This window comes from Antechinus flavipes, chromosome 3 (assembly GCF_016432865.1).
Source record: "Antechinus flavipes isolate AdamAnt ecotype Samford, QLD, Australia chromosome 3, AdamAnt_v2, whole genome shotgun sequence".
In the NCBI taxonomy this organism is placed as follows: Eukaryota; Metazoa; Chordata; class Mammalia; order Dasyuromorphia; family Dasyuridae; genus Antechinus; species Antechinus flavipes.
Window position 1 is genome coordinate 577,940,260 of NC_067400.1, and position 19,987 is coordinate 577,960,246.

The 19,987-nt window shown below is 39.7% G+C and overlaps 1 protein-coding gene across 3 annotated transcripts in view; it reads right to left on the bottom strand.

Moving 5' to 3' along the window:
- The window catches only part of CEP85 (centrosomal protein 85), a 46,357-nt gene extending 26,871 nt beyond the window's left edge, over positions 1-19,486 (bottom strand). For 2 of the 3 annotated variants that reach the window (XM_051988148.1, XM_051988146.1), the window contains exons 1-2: positions 19,376-19,486; positions 2,029-2,101 (exon numbers count right to left, since the gene is read on the bottom strand). In XM_051988148.1, coding sequence (XP_051844108.1) covers positions 2,029-2,083 — 55 coding nt within the window. In that variant the 5' untranslated portion in view covers positions 2,084-2,101; positions 19,376-19,486. Of the gene's footprint in view, positions 1-2,028; positions 4,916-19,375 lie in introns of those variants that run through there. The other variant, XM_051988147.1, reaches the window with a different exon arrangement.
- Positions 19,487-19,987: the final 501 nt, after the last annotated feature.

Here is a 19,987-nt window from a genome sequence, read left to right on the forward strand (position 1 = left end):
TCTCTTCTTTCTATAACTATATGGCCCTGAGGCCACTCATTACTGACCCCTCCCATGTTGGTGTTGGGGTTCAGTCGCTAGCTAGCAATAAACGCTCTTAAAACTTCATTATTTTGGCTGCTCTGTTTTTCTCTCGCCTGGTCACTTCATGGCTTTTTCTGAGTCAAGAAGCAAATGGAATTATAAAGTCTTAGAAATTTAGTGGCAACGTGGAGAGCAGGTTAGATAAAGGGAGGTCTGAATGTAGCCAGTCTATTTACCTCCATGCCTGTCTCTCCTTTCAATCAAATAGTCTAATGAATGCCGACGTTTGCCACAAGGGTGCATCCATGATGTTTTATTGAATTTAGGTAAAGGAAATACAGTATTGGTGATGAGGTCATAAGGTGCACAAATCATTAATAGTAAATGATCATTGTTGTTACTGTTTCCAACTCTGTTCCTCCCAAGGACTCCCTGCCATATGTGGTAGTCTAAGACTACCTAGCATTAAAGTCACCCAGAATTATAAGCTCTTTTGGCACACTGATAATAACTATCTTCAGGTCTTCATAGATTTTTTTTTTTTAACCTCATCAGGATTTGTCTTGGTGGGGCATAGGCATTGATGATGGTAGGAAGACCAATTATGAGGCTACTTCAATAGTTCAAGAAAAAGAGGAGCAGGGTCTGAACTAGGGTGGTGGTGGAAGGTCGTTGTAAAATTGAGTGCCTGGGAAGAAACCAGGAAGTTAGGAATAGGATTGGGTTGAGAGGAAAGATAATGAGTTTTGTTTTGTCCATGTCTTTTAACGCTGTCTTTTCGTTCATACACATACATGCCTGCATGCACATGCATATTTACTTATATATAAAAATGATTTTGAAAGTGAGATTTTTCTTTATTATCTTATGCCACACCAACACCATAAGGACCCTCAAATGAGCATGAGCCATAGAAAGATGAAGTGACCAAAAATTAAAGTTTCTTTTTAAAGAAGTTAATGAATGATATTTCAATAGCACTTGAACAAAAATGAAAAAGAAAAAAAAAAGGAAAAGATCCAAATACATCATCATACATATAACATGCTGTTAATTAATCTGTTGTTAACACTGAGGCTCATCTCAAGCTCATTCCTGCCCACTGTAATACTGTCTCTTTGTGTGTCCTTTTCATACACTTTTGCATCATTTTATATTCTTGACAAATTACCTTATTTGACTACAAGCTCCACAAGGTATTGGAGGGTATTTAAAACAAAACAAAAACCTCTACAGAAAGTAGATACTTTTTATTGAATTACACAGCTATGTTGTCAGAGGAGGCACTTATCTAAACAACTGCATTTCCCTTTTGGAATGTGGCATATGAGCTTTCATAAGCAACTCTGCAAAATTCATATAGAGGAGAGGGTGCTTTAAGAACTAAATTCCCACATCTCCAATGATGCCACCAGAATACATTGGCATCCAACTGGAATTTGGATCTTGTGGGACAGGAGACAATGGACAGCCCACATGACTGCAAAAACAACAAAGAATAAAGTAATTAATAGTGCTATTTTCTTTCTCACATAATTCTACATACTTCTCCCCTCCTGTCTTAAGTACCTGTTTGCTATTTCAGATAATTATCATGTTAAGAAACCACAACTGTTTGTTCCATCCTCTATATCTACATGTCAATATCCATTCAGACTTAGTTTTCCATAGATAATAATTCACTTCAAACATTATTACTTTTTAAAATTTTTGATACCTCAGTGAATTATGTCTTTTTCTTTCTTATTTCAAAGAGGGAGGGAGGGAAAGAAGGAAGGAAGGAAGGAAGGAAGAAAGGAAGAAAAGAAGGAGGGGAAGAAAGGAGGGGAGGGAGAGAGGAAGGAAGAAAAAAGGAAAGGAGGGAGAGAGGAAGGAAAGAAGGAAGGGAGAGAGGGAAGAAATGGGGGGAGGGAAGGAAGGAAGGAGGGAAAGAGGGATGGAGGGAGGGAGGAGAAAAATATAGCCAGTGTTGGGATTTGACAGAGAAAAATTTGTAATACTTACCCGATGGACTGGTTTGAGAAATCCTCCCTCCCAGGTATTTTTCTTGCACAGACATTTTGGGAGATCCAATCAGCTGGGGAATTAATCAACAACCAATGAATTTAGCTAATATCTTTTAAATCATTATGATCAAATCCACACTGAAAGCTTGTCCCCTTTTCCTCAAGAATATTCAAACCCAGCATTACACTTCCTTCCCTAAAAGACAATTTCATTTAAGCACAGCACTTCCTGCACTGCTTCTTTTGGAAAAAGGGGAAAACAGAGCCATGGTCAAATGTATTTGTAATTATGTAATGTAATTTGTATATTGTAATTACAACAAAATTACATTATAATGTAATTTACAATAAAAATGTAATTTGTCAAATTACAACAGATCACACTTATATAAGTTTAAATTTCCTCCTCAGATCCCATTATATGTAGCATGAATGGAGACCTCGATCCATGGAGAAAATCAACCAGCTACACAGCTAGTAAGAATTAGAGATAGGTCATAAAAGCAAATCTTCTCACTACAAGTCCAACTTTTTTGTTATCAGAGTGTGTGCTATACACAAATATAAACAAATATAACTATTCCCAATCTTGACTTTTTGATTACATTTTTGTTGTTTGGTTGTTTCAAGCATGTTCAATTCTTCCTGACACCACTTCAAGTTTTCTTGGCAGAGATAGTGGAGTAGTTTGTCATTTCCCTCTCTATCTCATTTTACAGATGAGAAACTGAAGCACACTGGGTAAAATGACTTGGTCAGTGTCACACAGCTGGTGTTTGAGGCCTAATCTGAACTCATGAAGATGAGTCTTTCTGATTTCAAGCCCACTATTCTATCCATTGCACTATCTAGCTGCTCTTTGATTCCATGGACCATCTTAAATTACCTAATGGATGTCACAAAATATTCAGTAAAATACTTTATTTTATCTTTGTAGTTTTCGTAGTGAGGGATGATGACTCTCAATACAGATGACAAAGAATTTTAGTGTAGTACAAACACTGGTTGTTATCCCTCATTCTGGAAGAGAACTAAACAACATCACTATTTAGAGTGAAGTTACAGTGTGTCCAACTGCGGCTGACCAGTTCCAGTTCAGAATGCATCACCACAGGTGGGACAACATTTGGGTGGATTCTCTAAATTTGGAGTTTCTTTGTTCACAGAGCACAGCACTTTCTTTGATGCAGGCACACTATGCTGGCAAGTTCTTTGCCAGCATCTCCCATGTCATACAATCAATTCCAAAGTTCAAAAAGCCCTAGAGTGTCCTTGTTTTGTTGCTTCTGACCATCACACAAGTACATGTCTTGTGTGGATTCTCCATAAAATAGTCTTTTAGGCATCTTTAGTGAAATGTCTGGATTTTGGTTATAATATTCCTAAAATCTTCCCTTGGGGAACTAGGGGAAAGGAGGTGTCTTCCAGAGATGACTAATGGACTTTTTTTTTTTTTTTTTACTGTTACTCTGCCCTCTGGTTCAAATGGATCTAGGTAGTTTTCATTTATGATTTCTTGAAATATAATGTTCAGGCTTTTTTTTTTTTTCTGGGGAGATAGGGGTGGGGGGGTAGTCATGGTTTTCGGGGACTCCAATGACTTAAAATCTCTCTCCTTGACCTGATAGCCAGATTTTTTTTTTTTTTTTTTTTTTTTTTTTTGGTGTGAGGCAACTGGGATTAAGTGACTTGTTCAGTCACACAGAAGTGCTAAATGTCTGATGCTGGATTTGAACTCAGGTCCTCCTGACTCCAGGGCAGATGCTTTATTTACTGCACCATCTTGCTGCCCCTTCATTTTTGATATTGGATATAGAAAATTTCTTGTATTTTAAAAAATCTTTTCAAATTCTAATTTTCCTGCTGTTTCATAGACATTGATCTATTTTAGTTTTCAGGGAGTGTTATCAAGCAAGGTTTATCACTTTCTCTTTTAAGTTATTTTCCTTTCAATTCTTCCCTTCAGCATTTTTATTACACATTTTTGTCTTGATTCCTCTAGATATCCATGTAGCCCTGGTAGAAAATCCATTTTTTCCTTTTAGTCTGTGTTTGTAGTCATTACAAAATTATTCATTTGTAAGAAATCTTTAGATCTATAATTTTTTATTGTAGCTTTCCGTCAGCTCTTCTAGGGTAGTTAACAATTCCTGCCGAAACTTCTATATCCCCAGAGTAGGCCTACTTGCATCTTCAATGCAGTTTTATGTCTTTTATGATCACAGTCCCTGGGCAATTGAGTTATCCCCTTTTTGAGCACTGTTATACAAGCACTGGTTAGTGATGTTCCCTGAGGCTTTCAAGGTCCTAATCTCAAGGCATTCAGGGGGCTGGCAGGAGCCACTTTTATCTCCTCTGGATACAGAGCCTTGCAGGTTACACATTTCTGGCCTGTCTCTACTCATGATAGAATTATTTGCCTGTGCTGAAGCAAGCTATGATGGCACCAAATTAGCTGGCAGTCTCTTTTTCCATTACTCACTGGCTTCTGGCTGGTTTTTTGTATAGTTCTTGGGTAGAAGTCACTGTAGTTTCTCACTGAATTCAACCTGGTACAAGTTGTAGATTTTTGCCACAACAGCATAAAGCTGAGCAGTCTGCTCTTGCTCAGGAAGTTATCTTTACTAGAAGTCTGATATACAATAACATGCTTAAAAAATTTTTTTTAAATAAGTCTACTCTTAAGAATAAGGAGCTTAATTGCCAAGATCTTTGAACATCATCTTTCAGCACAGTGCTCTAATTCTAATACAGATATCATCTAGTCTAAAAGCATTTCATACTCTTATGTACTCATAATTCTACTTGACATACAGATTTGTGACTGACGATGACTTATTTCCTTTAAAGATGTTAATTGCTACTCTTCATATCTTAATGGATAATCTTCATGAGTTGCAATGGTCTTCTCAACAATCCACCTCATGGCCAACTTTCTGGCACAGGACTTCAATTTTTAGATAATGTATACTCAGCTTATTGTTGGGAGTGCTTGTACTCCAACTCATTCTAGCTTTGTACGACTTAGTTGAGCTTGGATGTTATCTCTCTGTAGCTTTTGAGAGTCAAGTTGCCTCAATGTCATAATCAAGCATCAAGACAAGACTTTAATGGGATACACTCTTGCAGTATTACACATTTATGTACATGTTATTGCCTATGTATACATAGACATACACAATATTTGTGTCACATATATTTTAAAATTCTTGAAAGCAGGAGCCATGTCTTATCTGCATTCATCCCCTCAGCACTGAGCAGAGTACATTATACATGGTAGGCACTGTATCTTTCAGTCCAACATGGTAACAAAGAACAACCAATTAATATGGGATCCCTTTGTGGAAGCTAAAGGGTCACAAATAGGAATCCTCATGATCTAGACATAAAGAATGATACTATAAACAAATGAGAAGAACATAGGATAGTTTGCCTCTCAGATTTGTGGAGAAGGAAGGAATTTGTAACCAAGATCATTATTAATCATAAAACAGATAATTTTGGTTATATTAAAAAGTTTTTGTACAAACAAAACTAATTCGGACAAGATTAGAAGGGAAGCAATAAACTGGGAAAACATTTTTACATCCAAAGGATCTGATAAAGGCCTTATTTCTAAAATATACAGAGAACGGACTCAAATTTATAATAGTTTAAGTCATTCTCCAATTGATAAATGGTCAAAGGTTATGAACAATTTTCAGATGAAGAAATTGAAACTATTTGTAGTCACATGAAAAGGTGTTCCAAATCACTATTGATCAGAGAAATGCAAATTAAGACAACTCTGAGATACCACTACATACACACCTATCAGATTGGCTAAGATGACAGGAAAAGATAATGATGAATGTTGGAGGGAATGTGAGAAAACTAGGACACTGATACATTGTTGGTGGAGTTGTGAATGAATCCAACCATTCTGGAGAGCAATCTGGAATTATGCCCAAAAAGTTGTCAAACTGTGCATACCCTTTGATCCAGCAGTGTTTCTACTAGGCTTATACCCCAAAGAGATACTAAAGAAGGGAAAGGGACCTGTATGTGCCAAAATGTTTGTAGCAGCCCTGTTTGTAGTGGCTAGAAATTGGAAACTGAGTGGATGTCCATCAGTTGGAGAATGGCTGGGTAAATTGTGGTATATGAATGTTATGGAATATTATTGTTCTGTAAGAAATGACCAGCAGAATGATTTCAGAGAGGCCTGGAGAGACTTACATGAACTGATGCTAGTGAAGTGAGCAGGACCAGGAGATCATTATACACAGCAACAAGATGATTATACAATGAACAATTCTGATGGATATGGCACTTCTCAGCAATGAGATGATTCACACCAGTTCCAATTGTTCAGTGATGAAGAGAGCCCTCTGCACCCAGAGAGAGAACCATGGGAACAGTGTGGAACACAACATGGCATTCTCACTCTCTCTGTTGTTATTTGCGTGCATTTTGTTTTCTTTCTCAATTTTTCTTTTTCTTCCTTCTTAATCTGATTTTTCTTGCGCAACAAGATAACTGTATAACTATGTGTATATATATATATATATATGCATATATATATATATATATATATATATATGCATATATATATATATATATACAGGATCTAATATGTATTTTAACATATTTAACATGTATTGGACTACCTGCCTGCTAGGGAAAGGGGTGGGAGAAAGGAGGGGAAAATTTGCAACAAAAGGTTATACAAGAGTCAATATTGGAAAAATTACTCATGCATATGCTTTGTAAATAAAAAGCTTCAATTTTAAAAAAAGGACCAAAAAACAAACAAACAAAAAGAAAACTACACAGGAACCCTGAGGAGCAAATGGAAGAGTTTAGAGACAACTCATCTCTAAGTCATAGGCCTCAGAGGAGAAATTAACCCTAAGAGAAAACAAGCAGCGTATCACTGTTTTAGCAATGTACTTTACTGCCCTCTGCAGTTTTCTCCTAATCAATACACCCATGATCTTCAACAGCCTCTCTAGAGATATACCACCACCTACTGAAATTCCAGTTGACTACACTGACAGAAAAAATGGTCTAATTCAGCATCTGGAACAGAGCATTCTGGAGCAGGAGAGCTAAGTCAGCTCTCTTCAACTCCTTTTGTACAAAATCCAGTAGTTTTTGCTTTATTGCTACCCCTTTCCCCCGCTGAGGCAATTGGGGTTAAGTGACTTACCCAGGGTCACACAGCTAGTTAGTGCTAAGTGTCTGAGGTCACATTTGAACTCAGGTCCTCTTGACTTAAGGCTGGTGCTCTGCCCACTGCGCCGCCTAGCTGCCTCTATTGCTATCCTTAAATACTGTCATTCATAAATAGTATAGGTCCTCAACACATCTTACTGAGCTATCACTGTGCTTTAAGTCTCTTTCTAAAATATACACCTGACCATGTCAAGCCTCAAACCCATCAAATCTGGTGGCTCCCTATTAACACCAGGATCAAATCATCCACTTTGCATTTAAGGCCTTCCATACCCTGGCTCCTTGCTACCTTCCCCATATTATTTACTTTATTTTATTCCTCCCAAGCTCCCTATACAAATACTTCTTTTACTGGCTGTCCCCAGGCCTAGAATGTTCTCTCTCATCACCTGCCCCCTCTAGGTTCTTTGGTTCCTTTCAAGATTCAGCTCTTCATTCACTTTCCACAGGCAGCCTTTCAAAGTTTTGACTGTTCTTAGTCTCCCTTGACTATCATCTCTCCTAACTCTCTAGTGCTCCCCAAGCTTCTGTGGTGGGCCTTCTTGCCCTCTGTATACTCTTGGTAAGCTCATTGATTTCTACAGGTTTAGCTATCTCTATGTAGGTGACCTCCAGATCTACACGCCAATCCTCTCTCTCTCTGAAGTTCAATCCAGTATATCTCATTTTTAATTGCTACACTTCTAACTGGATATTTCTAATTTGATGTCCCGGAAACAATCTGCAGATTGCTCAGCTGCCACCAGATTGCTGGGCCTGGAGTTAGGAAGAACTGAGTTCAAACCCAGCCCCAGATATTTGCTGACTATGTGACCCAGAGCAAGTTTTCTCAAATGTAAAATGGGAATAAGAACAGCACTTAAAATATATGGAAAAACTGGGACACTAATGCATTGTTGGTAGAGTTGTGATATGATCCAAGCATTCTGGAGAGCAGTTTGGCCTTATGCCCAAAGGCCTATAAAACTGTGCATTCCCTTTGACCCAGCAGTGCCATCATTGAGTCTGTATCCCAAAGACATTATTATAAAGGAGGAAAAAAGACACACATGTGCAAAAAAGGTTTGTAGTAGCTTTTTGTGGTGGCAAATAATTGGAAAATTAGTAGATGCCCATCAATTGGGTTGTGATACAAAGGTAATGGAACATTATTGTTCTTTAAAATATGATGAACAAGCTGATTTTAGAAAGGCCTGGAAAGATTTACATGAACCGATGTTGAGTGAAACAAAGAGAACCAGGAATACATTGTACACAGTAACAGCAAGATCATGTGAAGATCAATTATGAAAGAGTTGGTTCTTCTCAGTGGTTCAGTGACCCAGAGCAATCCCAATAGACTTTGGACAGAAAATGCCATCTGCATTCAGAAAGAACTTTGGAGATTGATGTTGCAGTGAATAAGAGTACCTGGCTTGGAGTCAGCAAGAGTCATCTCTCCAAGTTCAAATCTGGTCTCAAATACTCACTAGCTATGTGACCTTGGACAAGTCATTTAACCCTATTTGCCTTAGTTTCTGAATCTATAAAATGAGCTGGAAAAGAAAATGACCAATTACTCTATTATCTTTGCCAAGAAAACTCCAAATGGAGCTACAAAGAGTCAGAGGTAACTGAAATGACTGAACCACACAGATAAGCAGCTGACAAATATTTCCATTTCTACCTTCATAACCTCCCACATATTCAAACCCTTGTCTCCACTTACCCAGCTACCACCCTAATTCAGATCCCCATTACTGCTCATCTAGATTATTACAACAGCATCCTGCTTAGACTCCTTCCTTCAGGTCTCTCATTACTCAAACCCCTTCTATTGTTGTCAAAGTAATTACCCTTAAGCACAAACTTGACCATGTGACTCCTTTACTTAACCAGCTCTGGTGACTCCTAATGCCTCTAGAATGAGACAAAACTTTAGCTTTTAAAGTTCTAGACCAGGGGTCCTCAAACTACGGCCCAAGGGCCAGATGCGGCCCACTGAGGATGTTTATGTGGCCTGGCGAGTTATGGCAAAATCAGACTGGAAGTGATGTTCGACCTAAACTTGCGTTAGTAACGCACACTACCGGCACTGGGCTGAGGCGCAGAGACAGAGTGTGAGGCGATACCAAGGTGAGGTGAGTTCCCAGGTGGGGGTGTGTGGTGTGGGGGAAGGGAGAGATGCAGAAGATGGAGAATTGACGGCCCGTGGCCTTGTACTGCAATGGCAGCCACAACAGACAGGCGCGGGGGATGTATGGTGCATGCTGCACATGTCAGGGCCGCTGTGGGGGGGGGGGGGGGGGAGGAGAGGAATTCACTGTAGCAGTGAAGGTTGGAAGTGGGAGTGCAAAGAGTGGGAGAGAAGTGCAGGAAACGGAGGCATCACAGTGCAGAGGCAGCTTGGAGGAAATTGGGCATTGCAGTCTGTATGTCTCTGTGTGGGCAAAATTATTGCCGGTATATTGTTTTTGTGGCGCTGTGTGTGTGTGTGTGTGTGTGTGTGTGTGTATTGGTATTTTACTAATAGCAATTTGGAATCCCTAGGAAATAATGATGTCAAGAAAAAGAAACTGACTTGGAGTGTAGGATATTCAAAGAACAGTGGACTTATGATTACTTTTTCATGCAGTACAAGGAAAGAGCTATATGTCTGATATGCCAGGATATAGTGTCTGTGTTCAAAGAATATAATTTGCGTCGACACTATGAAACTCAACATAAAGATAAATATGATTGTTTGGTTGGAGAAGTGAGAAAAGATAAAATATTAAAACTGAAAAATACATTGACAAGTCAGCAAAATACTTTTGTGAAGCAGAAGCAGCTAAATATTTCATCACTGTAAGCAAGTTTTCAAGTTGCCAAGTTAATAGCATGCACTTGCAGACCATTTGTGGAGGGAGAATTTGTTTAAAAATGCCTTCTTTCTGTTGCCAAAGAGATGTGTCCAGAGAAGGCTGATTTATTTAGTATAGTGAGTTTTTCAGGACCTACAATTACACAGAGGATTGAAGAAATGGGAGACAATCTGCATCAGCATTTGCAAAACTCCATAAAAAAATTTCTTATTTTTCCTTGGCACTTGACAAAAGCAATGATGTTTGTGATTCTGCACAACTTCTAATTTTTATTCATGCCACGAATGATTATTTTTAAGTCACAGAAGAGCTTGCTGCACTGCAAAGCATCAAAGGAACAACTACAGGAGAGGATATCTATGAAAAGGTTTGCCAAACTATGAATGGTTTGGAGATGGACTGGGCTAAACTAGCCAGCGTGACAACTGATGGTGCTCCTAGCATGGTGGGGTCTAAGAGAGGAGTAATTGCTCGCATTAACCAAGAGATGGACAAGCATAACTATTCTCATCCAATAGCCATACACTGCCTCATCCATCACCAAGTGCTGTGTAGTAAATCACTGAAGTAGGACTGTTATGAAAACTGTGGTATCTTGTGTTAACTTCATTAGAGCTAATGCACTAACTCACAGACAATTTCAGGAATTTCTGTCAGAGCTAAATGTTGAGTATGAAGATGTTCTATATCACACAGAAGTCCATTGGCTGAGTTGAGGGAGAGTTTTGAAACGTTTCTATGACTTATTTCCACAGATTACAACTTTTCTGCTTTCAAAAAACAAAGAAGTACCAGAGCTCAATGATGCAGAATGGAAATGGCACCTTGCCTTTCTGACAGATGTAACAGAGCTACTCAACAATTTCAATATGCAACTTCCAGGAAAGGGGAAGCTCATCTGTGATATACAATCACATGTCAAAGCATTTGAAGTAAAATTAGGCCTCCTCTTCAAACAAGTGAAGGAGGAAAACTTCTGCCATCTCCCCACAACTCAAAATCTGTTAGCAGAAAAACCGCTGATTACATTCCCAAACAAAACATGTGTGGATTCACTGGAAAAATTGCAAGAGGAGTTCCAATTTAGATTTAAAGAGCTTCATCTCCATGAACAGGACATACAGCTTTTCCGTAACCTATTTTCTATTGACATTGAAAATGTGAATACAATTTACCAAATGGAACTGGCTGAACTGCAGAATTGTGACTCTCTGAAAGACATTCAAGTCAAGCAGCCTTCATAATTTCTATGCATCTCTCCCCTCTGAGACATATCCTCATCTCAGGAACCATGCACTCAAAATAGCAACCATCTTTGGCAGCACTTATGTCTGTGAACAGACATAATTTCTAGAATGTTTCTAGAATGAAACACCTGAAATCTCCAACCAGATCAAGACAAATGGATGCACACTTGCATCACTTGTTACGACTAGCAGTGACAAATATGGAACCAGACAATGACCATCTCATTAGCCAAAAGCAGCCCATAGTTCCCACTGAAATACTGGTAAGTTTGCTGATTTAACTTTACTTCATTTTAAATATTATATTTGTTTCTTCCCTTCAAAATAAGATATATGCAGCGTGCATAGGAATTTGTTCATAGTTTTTGTTTTTACTATAGTCCAGCCCTCCAATAGTCTGAGGAACAGTGAACTGCCCCCTATTTAAAAAGTTTGAGGGCAGCTAGGTGGTGTAGTGGATAGAGCACCAGCCCTGAAGTTTAAATCTGGTCCCAGACACTTAGCATCTCCTCAATGTGTGCTCCCATTCTAACTCTCCACCTCAGCCACACACAAAGATCTTGCCATCATACCTTCCTCATTCAAGTCCAAAATTTCCTTAAACAAAAAAAATCTATTAGCTTTGCACTAATCTTTCTGCCTTCCTTTACAAAATCCTACTCTTTGTCCACACTGTGACCTCTCAATTCTCTCCCAAGCCATATGTCCAGCATTAGCCACTCTCTCCTCTGGTCACATCTTGGTCCCTTGGTGAACCAAGTCAACTGCACATTGTCTCCCTTTCTTGAATCCCTAAGAACCATTTTGCTTACTGATTATGGCGCACCACCAAGGCTCATCCTTGAATCTCTCCCACCCCCCTTTGCTGCCTTTGCTCCTAAAGACTCTTAAGAACCTTAAAGGCATAAAATCACACAACTGTTCTGCCTGGGTCCATTACAAATTTAGGTTAAACAATTTCACTTGGGTCCTTATTGTCCTACCAAACTTCCCCTTATCAGCTCACTATCCCTCTTCTTTGAGAAATCTAAATTAGTATATTCATTATACACATCATCTTGATAATTCTAAAAATCATAATAATGTTTTCTCAATGTCTTCTAAACCTTTTCATCCTTCCTCAGATCACTCATGCTTTCTCCTCCCCACAATACAGAGAACTTTGCCTCTTATTTTACAGAAAACAGTCAGGCTATGTACTGTGAACTCCCTCTTTCTCATCTATCACTCAGATGCCTTCTGACTCTTTCCTCCCTCATTCCTGGTTCACATGAAGTGACTTTACTCCTTACTCCTAACCCCTCTACCTGCTCAGCAACCCCATCCCATCCCATCTCCAACACATTGCCCCTTGTTATCCCCAGTCTATCACTTCTTTTCTTTCTTTTTTAAAAAATCGTACTGTTTTTCTAAATACATGCAAAAAGATAGTTTTCAACATTCACCTTTGCAAACCTTGTGTTCCAAATTTTCCTCCCTCTTTTCCCTGCCTCCCTAAGAACAGCAAGCAATGAAATAGGTTAAACACGTGTAATTCTTCTAAACATATTTCCATATTCTCATACTGTGCAAGAAAAATCAGATCAAACGGGAGAAAATGCAAGAAAGAAAGAAAAAAAAAGCAAACAAGGACAACAATAAAAAAAAAAAAAAAAAGATGAAAATACTATGCTTTGATCCACATTCAGCTTCCAAAGTTCTGTCTCTGGATGTGGATGACACTTTCTTTTTTTTTTTTTTAAATTTTATTTTATTTAATAATAACTTTGTATTGACAGAATCCATGCCAGGATAATTTTTTTACAACATTATCCCTTGCACTCGCTTATGTTTCAATTTTTCCCCTCCCTCCCTCCACCCCCCCCCACCCCAAGATGGCAAGAGTCCTATATATGTTAAATATGTTGCAGTATATCCTAGATACAATACATATTTGCAGAACCGAACAGTTCTCCCGCTGCACAGGGAGAATTGGATTCAGAAGGTAAAAATAACTCGGGAAGAAAATCAAAAATGCAAATAGTTCACATTCGTTTCCCAGTGTTCCTTCTTTGGGTATAGCTGTTTCTGTCTATCATTTATCCATTGAAACTCAGTTAGGTCTCTTTGTCATAGAAATCCACTTCCATCAGAATACATCCTCATACAATATCATTGTCAAAGTGTATAATGATCTCCTGGTTCTGCTCATCTCACTTAGCATCAGTCCATGTAGGTCTCTCCAAGCCTCTCTGTATTCATCCTGCTGGTCATTCCTTACAGAGCAATAATATTCCATAACATTCATATACCACAATTTACCCAGCCATTCTCCAATTGATGGGCATCCATTCATTTTCCAGTTTCTAGCCACTACAAACAGGGCTGCTACAAACATTTTGGCACATACAAGTCCCTTTCCCTTTTTTAGTATCTCTTTGGAGTATAAGCCCAATAGAAACACTGCTGGATCAAAGGGTATGCACAGTTTGATAACTTTTTGGGCATAATTCCAGATTGCTCTCCAGAATGGCTGGATTCGTTCACAACTCCACCAACAATGCATCAGTGTCCCCGTTTTCCTGCATCCCCTCCAACATTCATCATTATTTTTTCCTGTCAGTGGATGACACTTTCTATCAGAAGTCTATTGAAATTTCCTTGAAATCATCTCTTTATTACATTTATCATCATTACATAATCTTGTTACTGTGTACTATATTCTCCTGATTCTGCTCACTTCACTTAAAATCAGTTCATGTCTTTCCAGACTTTTATGAAAATCAGCCTGCCTTTTTTTAATCACTTATTTTCAATCTGTCCCTGTCTAATGGCTCATTCTCTACTGTTGACAAGTTATACCCCTATCTTTTTTAACCTGAAAAAAACCTTCCCTGGATTCTTCCATTCCTATCATCCTATCTTCTGTCCTTTGTAGCTAAACTCCCACAAGGTCCACTTCCTCTCCTTTCATTCTCTACTTAACTCTTTACAATTTATTTTCTGATTTTATCATTCCACTGAAAATACTCTCTCAAAAGTTACTAGTAATCTCTCATTTGCTAAATCCAATAGCTTTTTCTCAATCCTCATTCTCCTTGATCTCTCTGCAGTCTGACAAAGTTGTTCCCCCCTTTTAAAATACTCTTTTATCAGGACACCACTCTCTCCCAGTTCTCCTTTCTATCTGACCACCACTCCTTCCCAGTCTCCTTTGCTGAATCTTCATCCAGGTATCTCTTAGAATTCTGTCCTGGGACCTCTTTTCTTCTCCCTCTCTACTACATCATTTGGAGATTTCATCAGTTCCTATGGATCTGAATCACCATTTTTTTGCTGATGATTCTCAAAATCTACCTACTATGTGCTAATGTCTCTATAGACATCCAATGTCTCATTTCCAACTGCCTTTCAGACATCTCAAACTGGAGATCCAGTAGACATCTAGAAAATCAACATGTCCAAAAAGGAATTCATTATGTTTTCCTCTAAATCTTCCTCATTTTCTATTTTCCCTATTACTGTTGAGAACAGTATCCTTTCAGTCCCTCAGAAACACAACTTAGGCCTTCTCTTGGAGTCCTCACTATCTGTCTCCACATTGCCAGGTTGCCAAGGCTCATTGATTTCACTTTGCAGCATTTCTTAATTATACCCCTTCCTCATGACTTCATGCCTGGGTGACTGAAATAAGCGTGCTAGCCTCAAGTCTCTCCCCACTCCAAACCACCTTCCCTTCAGCTACTGAAAAGATTCTCCTAAAGAACAGGATAGGCCCTATCATCTTCTCCCCATCATCTCTGCTCACTAAAGTCTAATGGTCCCTTAGCATCTACAGGATTAAATACAAAATCCTTTGTTTGGCATTGAGAAAACATTATTGTGATTTTCATAATTATGAAGATGATGCGTATAATGAATATACTAATTTAGATTTCTCAAAGTTATCTTTTCTGGCCTAAGAGGCAGTCTTATCATGCAGCTTGAATGATCAATGGATTCTTGACAATGCTCTCCTGTATATGTTAAACGAAGTGAATAGAAGCTGTTGAACCTGTTCCACTCATAGAACTCTGGTCCCGTCCCCCACCAAGTGATGACCCTGTGATTTCAAACAATCATTTATGAACTGTTTCCTCAGGACTGCAGAACACCCCTTGTGTCCTGGATTCATGGCCTTGTCATGAGAAAGCACTCAGGCCCTGAAACTGACTGTACTGTATTCTTCTTCTCCCTCCAGTCCCATTTATGATTTGTATATATAATCTCTACCTTTCCTGCAATAAAGAAGGTTTCCTGCCCAGGATTTGGAAACTTCCAGTTTGCAAACTGTATTCCTTACTCTGAAAGTGATTTAATTAGACTTGTTCTCTAACACCTCTGCTTTGTTTGGCACCAACTGTCCATTGTTCAGAGACCAAGACAGCATTTATGATTAAGGCGCACGCATCCAGTCTTATTCCTCACACCCCTCTCCACAGTCTCTGATGCAGTAACACTGAACTGCCTATTGTTCCATCAACAAGACATCTCTCAGCTCCAGAAATTTTCTCTGGCTTTCTCCAAACTGAAATGCTATTTCCCCTCTTGGATTTTAAATTTCAACTAAAATCTGATCTATACGAAGTCTTTTCTAAACCTTCTTAATTCTAGTCCTTCTGTTAATTACTTTTTATCCTGTATATAGTTGGGTTTTTTTAAACGCTTATTCGCTTGTTGTCTCCTCTATCAAACTATGAGATGCTTGAGTGTAAGGGTTATCTTTTTGTATCCCTAGCACTTAGCACAGTGCCTGGCACATAATAAGTACTTAATGTTTATTGATTGTATATATTCACATGTATTTACTAACTGTACTTATGTTGTATGTTTTCCTATATACTCATTTTTGCCCTCATTAAAATGTAAGGTGTGAATGAGAATGATTTCATTCTTTGTACTTGTGTCCCTAGCACATAGTAGACAATAAATATTCTTTCTTAAATTTCATCACAAAAGATATAGATTTTCCACAGGTTTTAAATAATATGTCTGAAAGCCCTAAATATTTGCAGAATTCCACATAGAATATATCAAGACTGCATTAGACCGAGTAGGAAGTTCCTCCCAGATTAAGGGGTTCTCCTTATTTTAGGATGCAAGGACATCCTAATTAGTAATAGCCTGTAAGCACTTGTACAGATTCACCAAATCCTTTGAAGTCAGGGTACAACTTTGCTCTTTTATTAGTATCTATAATGAGTAGCACAATGCTTTGCACAAAATATAAGGGTTATCTTTTTGTATCTCTAGCACTTAGCACAGTGCCTGGCACATAAATACTTTAATACCTTTTAATTCATTTAAGGATCTGGGAAGTCTGACCCAATTCAGGGAAAATAGGTTTAGACTAGATGAGATAGGATCACCAGAAACAATTCTGTGTTTTTGTTAATAACATTTGAGCTTTGCAATGAGTTTGTTCTAGGTTGTTTTTCCTATTAATCATTTAATAAAAGTTATTTTCTTTAATTCTTCTCCTCAAGTGGTCAAAGCAAAAAAAGAGCTTTCCTTCCTTATGAGGTTGAGATTTGGAGAGATGCAGGTCATAATAACTCATGTTTCTAAGTACTTTGGAGTTTACAAAGAACTTTCTTTACAACAACTTTGTGAAATATGTTCAACAATGTCCAAAACTGAATTCATTATCTTTTTTCTCCAAATCCTTCTCCCTTTCCAATTTTTGTAATACTATTTTGGGCACTACTATCCTCTCATCTGGATGATGTGAATGAAACCTAGTGTCGCTCTTGAATCTACAATCACTGAAAAAAACCCATATTTATCTGTTGTCAAGCTTACCTTTTATAAATCTCTCAAGCACACCCCCCTCTCTTTGCTATGACATTGTCACCACCTGGTACAGGTCATCTCAAGCCTAGACCATTCCAAGAACTGCTGGATGGTCTTCCTACCTCCATTTTCCTCCATCCTCCATTCAGCTATTCTTCCTAACATTAGAAAGATCAAACTGATCTTTCACAAATCAAACTATGTCAAACTACAGCTACTCTCTCAATAGCTGCCCATAACTTTCAGCATCAATTATGAAATCCTGATTGGCTTTTAAGGACTTCCACAACCTGGCCTCTTCCTACATTTCCAGTCTTTTCCATATTACTCCCTTCCAGATATGCTGTGATCTAGTGACACTGTCGCCTAGCTATTCCTCAATCAAGTACTCTTCTCTCCATACTTTTTCACTGGTTGCCCTCCATACCTGTACTTCTCTTCCTCCTCAATTCCAATAAGCTTCTTTGATTTCTTTCAGGTCCCAGGTCAAGTCCCATCTTCTGGCAAAAAGCCTTTCCCAAACCTCCTTATTGCTAGTGCCTTCCTGGTAAGACTGCCTCTAGATCTCATTCATATATACTAGTTTACATGTTTTCTCCCCATTCAGCTGAGAGCTCCTTGAAAGCAGGGCCTGGTTTTTCTAACATAAACACTTAGCACCTGGCACTTAACAGATGAGTAATAAATGACTGATGACTGGACTTGAAATAAATGGCACAAGGATTACTATTTTCATTCTACAGATGAGAAAACTGAAAAGGTTGTCATTTCCACGTGATCACACAACTAAAGAAATCTGAATCAAAATTCTAAACCACCCTGATATTCAACTTAGAACTCAAATAAATTCGACTACTTGTAAGGTTCCCTCCAGCTTTAATATTCTACGAGCCTGAGCAGATCAGAGGAAATAGTGGCAATTAACCCCTCATGATCCAAAGACACGTGAGGAATCTGTCAAGACAATAAAAGTTTTAGGGGAAGTGGATTCGGGTTCTGAGGTTCGTGCTAATTCCTCATTTAGCAAAACCAAGTCCTGGACTTTAAGTGGAACCCCACCCCTTGAGAGAGTCGCGATCTTTGTGTAACATCACCCTCTGCAGCTGCTAAGAGAATGGCACCGCAGACAGAAGGGATTTAGAGGGAGACATAAGCAGTTGTGACACAGTAGCAGAAGGAATTTCACACTATCACACCATTTTCAACATCTTGACTATTCATAAACCACCCTCCTAACTATCCCCAAACATTACCTTTCCCCAAAATAAGTTTCGAGCTACACAAGACGAGTAGAAGAGAGTAAGGGGAGGGATTTCTGATCCGTCCTTCACTTAAGCATTCTCTTCATCCTCATTTTCCTCGAGCATTGTTTTGTGGCCATCATCTCCCTTTCCTCCTCCTGCACGCCAGATTTCCCCTCCTCCTAGAATGTGAGCTTGAATGCAGGCTCCGGTCACCTTTACCTTTCCAGTCCTACCATCTAGCAAGGAACCTCCACATAACTGCTACTGAATAAAGGTTTAATGAAAGAATTAGCCCGAGAACAGAGAAGTAAACGTATCCTTTGGCGAGAGGATAAACGAAAAGTCGCTCCAAGTGCAGGTGCCGGGCTAAACTAAGGGCAACGGAAAACCAGCGATGAGGGAGGGGAGGGGTAAGGAGGGCACCGAGAATCCAACCTTCCGAAGCAGACGGAGGGCAGGGGCCGCGTCCTTTATCATCCCTCACCAGTACGGACCTCCTACCCTGTAGGGGGATCAACTTGCCTTATAATGAACAGAACGTGAAGGGGATCGTGGAGGGGGTGCCAAGAGGGAAAGAAAGGGCATTCTGGTGGGGGGGGCGGCAAAAACGGGAATTAAGTAGGCCAGTACTCCTCATTCAGGGGACTTGGCACTACTCCGGGCCTCAGTTTCCCTAACTGAAAAAAGGTGGGGAAGGGGAGGGTGATGTCAGACGATCCTTAAGCTCTGGCAGTTCATGATAAGCCATCAAGCTTTCTCTTAAGGAGGTTGGCAGAGCTCGGAATTTGGGTGGAAAGGGAGACGGTGCCACCAAAAGGGAGAAAACATTTGGTGGCGTTCCTGGCTCTGCGCATGCGCCCGGTCTTTCGCCCTCCTCCGGCTCGAGGGGGTTCCAAGGGACCCGTGGCTTAGTCAAGGACAGTGAAGGAGGTTGAGAGGAGTCAGTTCTGAGGGAGACACCCCTTCTAAGGAAGGATACTCACCTGGAGTCCGGGAAAGAGTTGCTCCAGTACGGGAGAGAGATAGACTCTCTCCGAGAGACGCCGCGTTCTCTACTCCAACGGCCGTTACAGCTCCACAAGACCGCGCCTCAGAGGGCGCGCGCCGCCCCTGTCCCGCCCCTTTCCGCTAGCCTCCGGCCAATAGGAAGACGGGAGCTTCTCTTTCGCCCCGCCCCCGTCCGCGGCTCTCTCTGCTTGGCTGCGGGAGGAAGGTCAGGCGGGGAAGAAAACAAACGCTTTTTCCTCAAGCTGTCCCTAACCGCTTCTCGTAACAGAAGAGTTTTCCCCTGGATGTGGAGCCCCTTAGTTGAATTGAGATGTAGGGCAGAATTTGCGACAGGTATAGGCTGTAATCTTAGTAGTAATGATAACGCCCAATTTATAAAGCACTTTAAAATTTCTCCCCACTCTGTTGGAGCAAATATTGACCCAAATTTATAATTAATGAAATTGAGGATTAGTGTCTGCAACCTTTAGAACCTTGCCAGGCAGCGTGCTAAGCGCTTTATAAATGCGCAGAGAGCCCTGGGAGGGACGTGCCATTATTATTCCCGTCGTTGTTGTTCAGCGGGTCCTACTCCTCCTGAGCCCGTG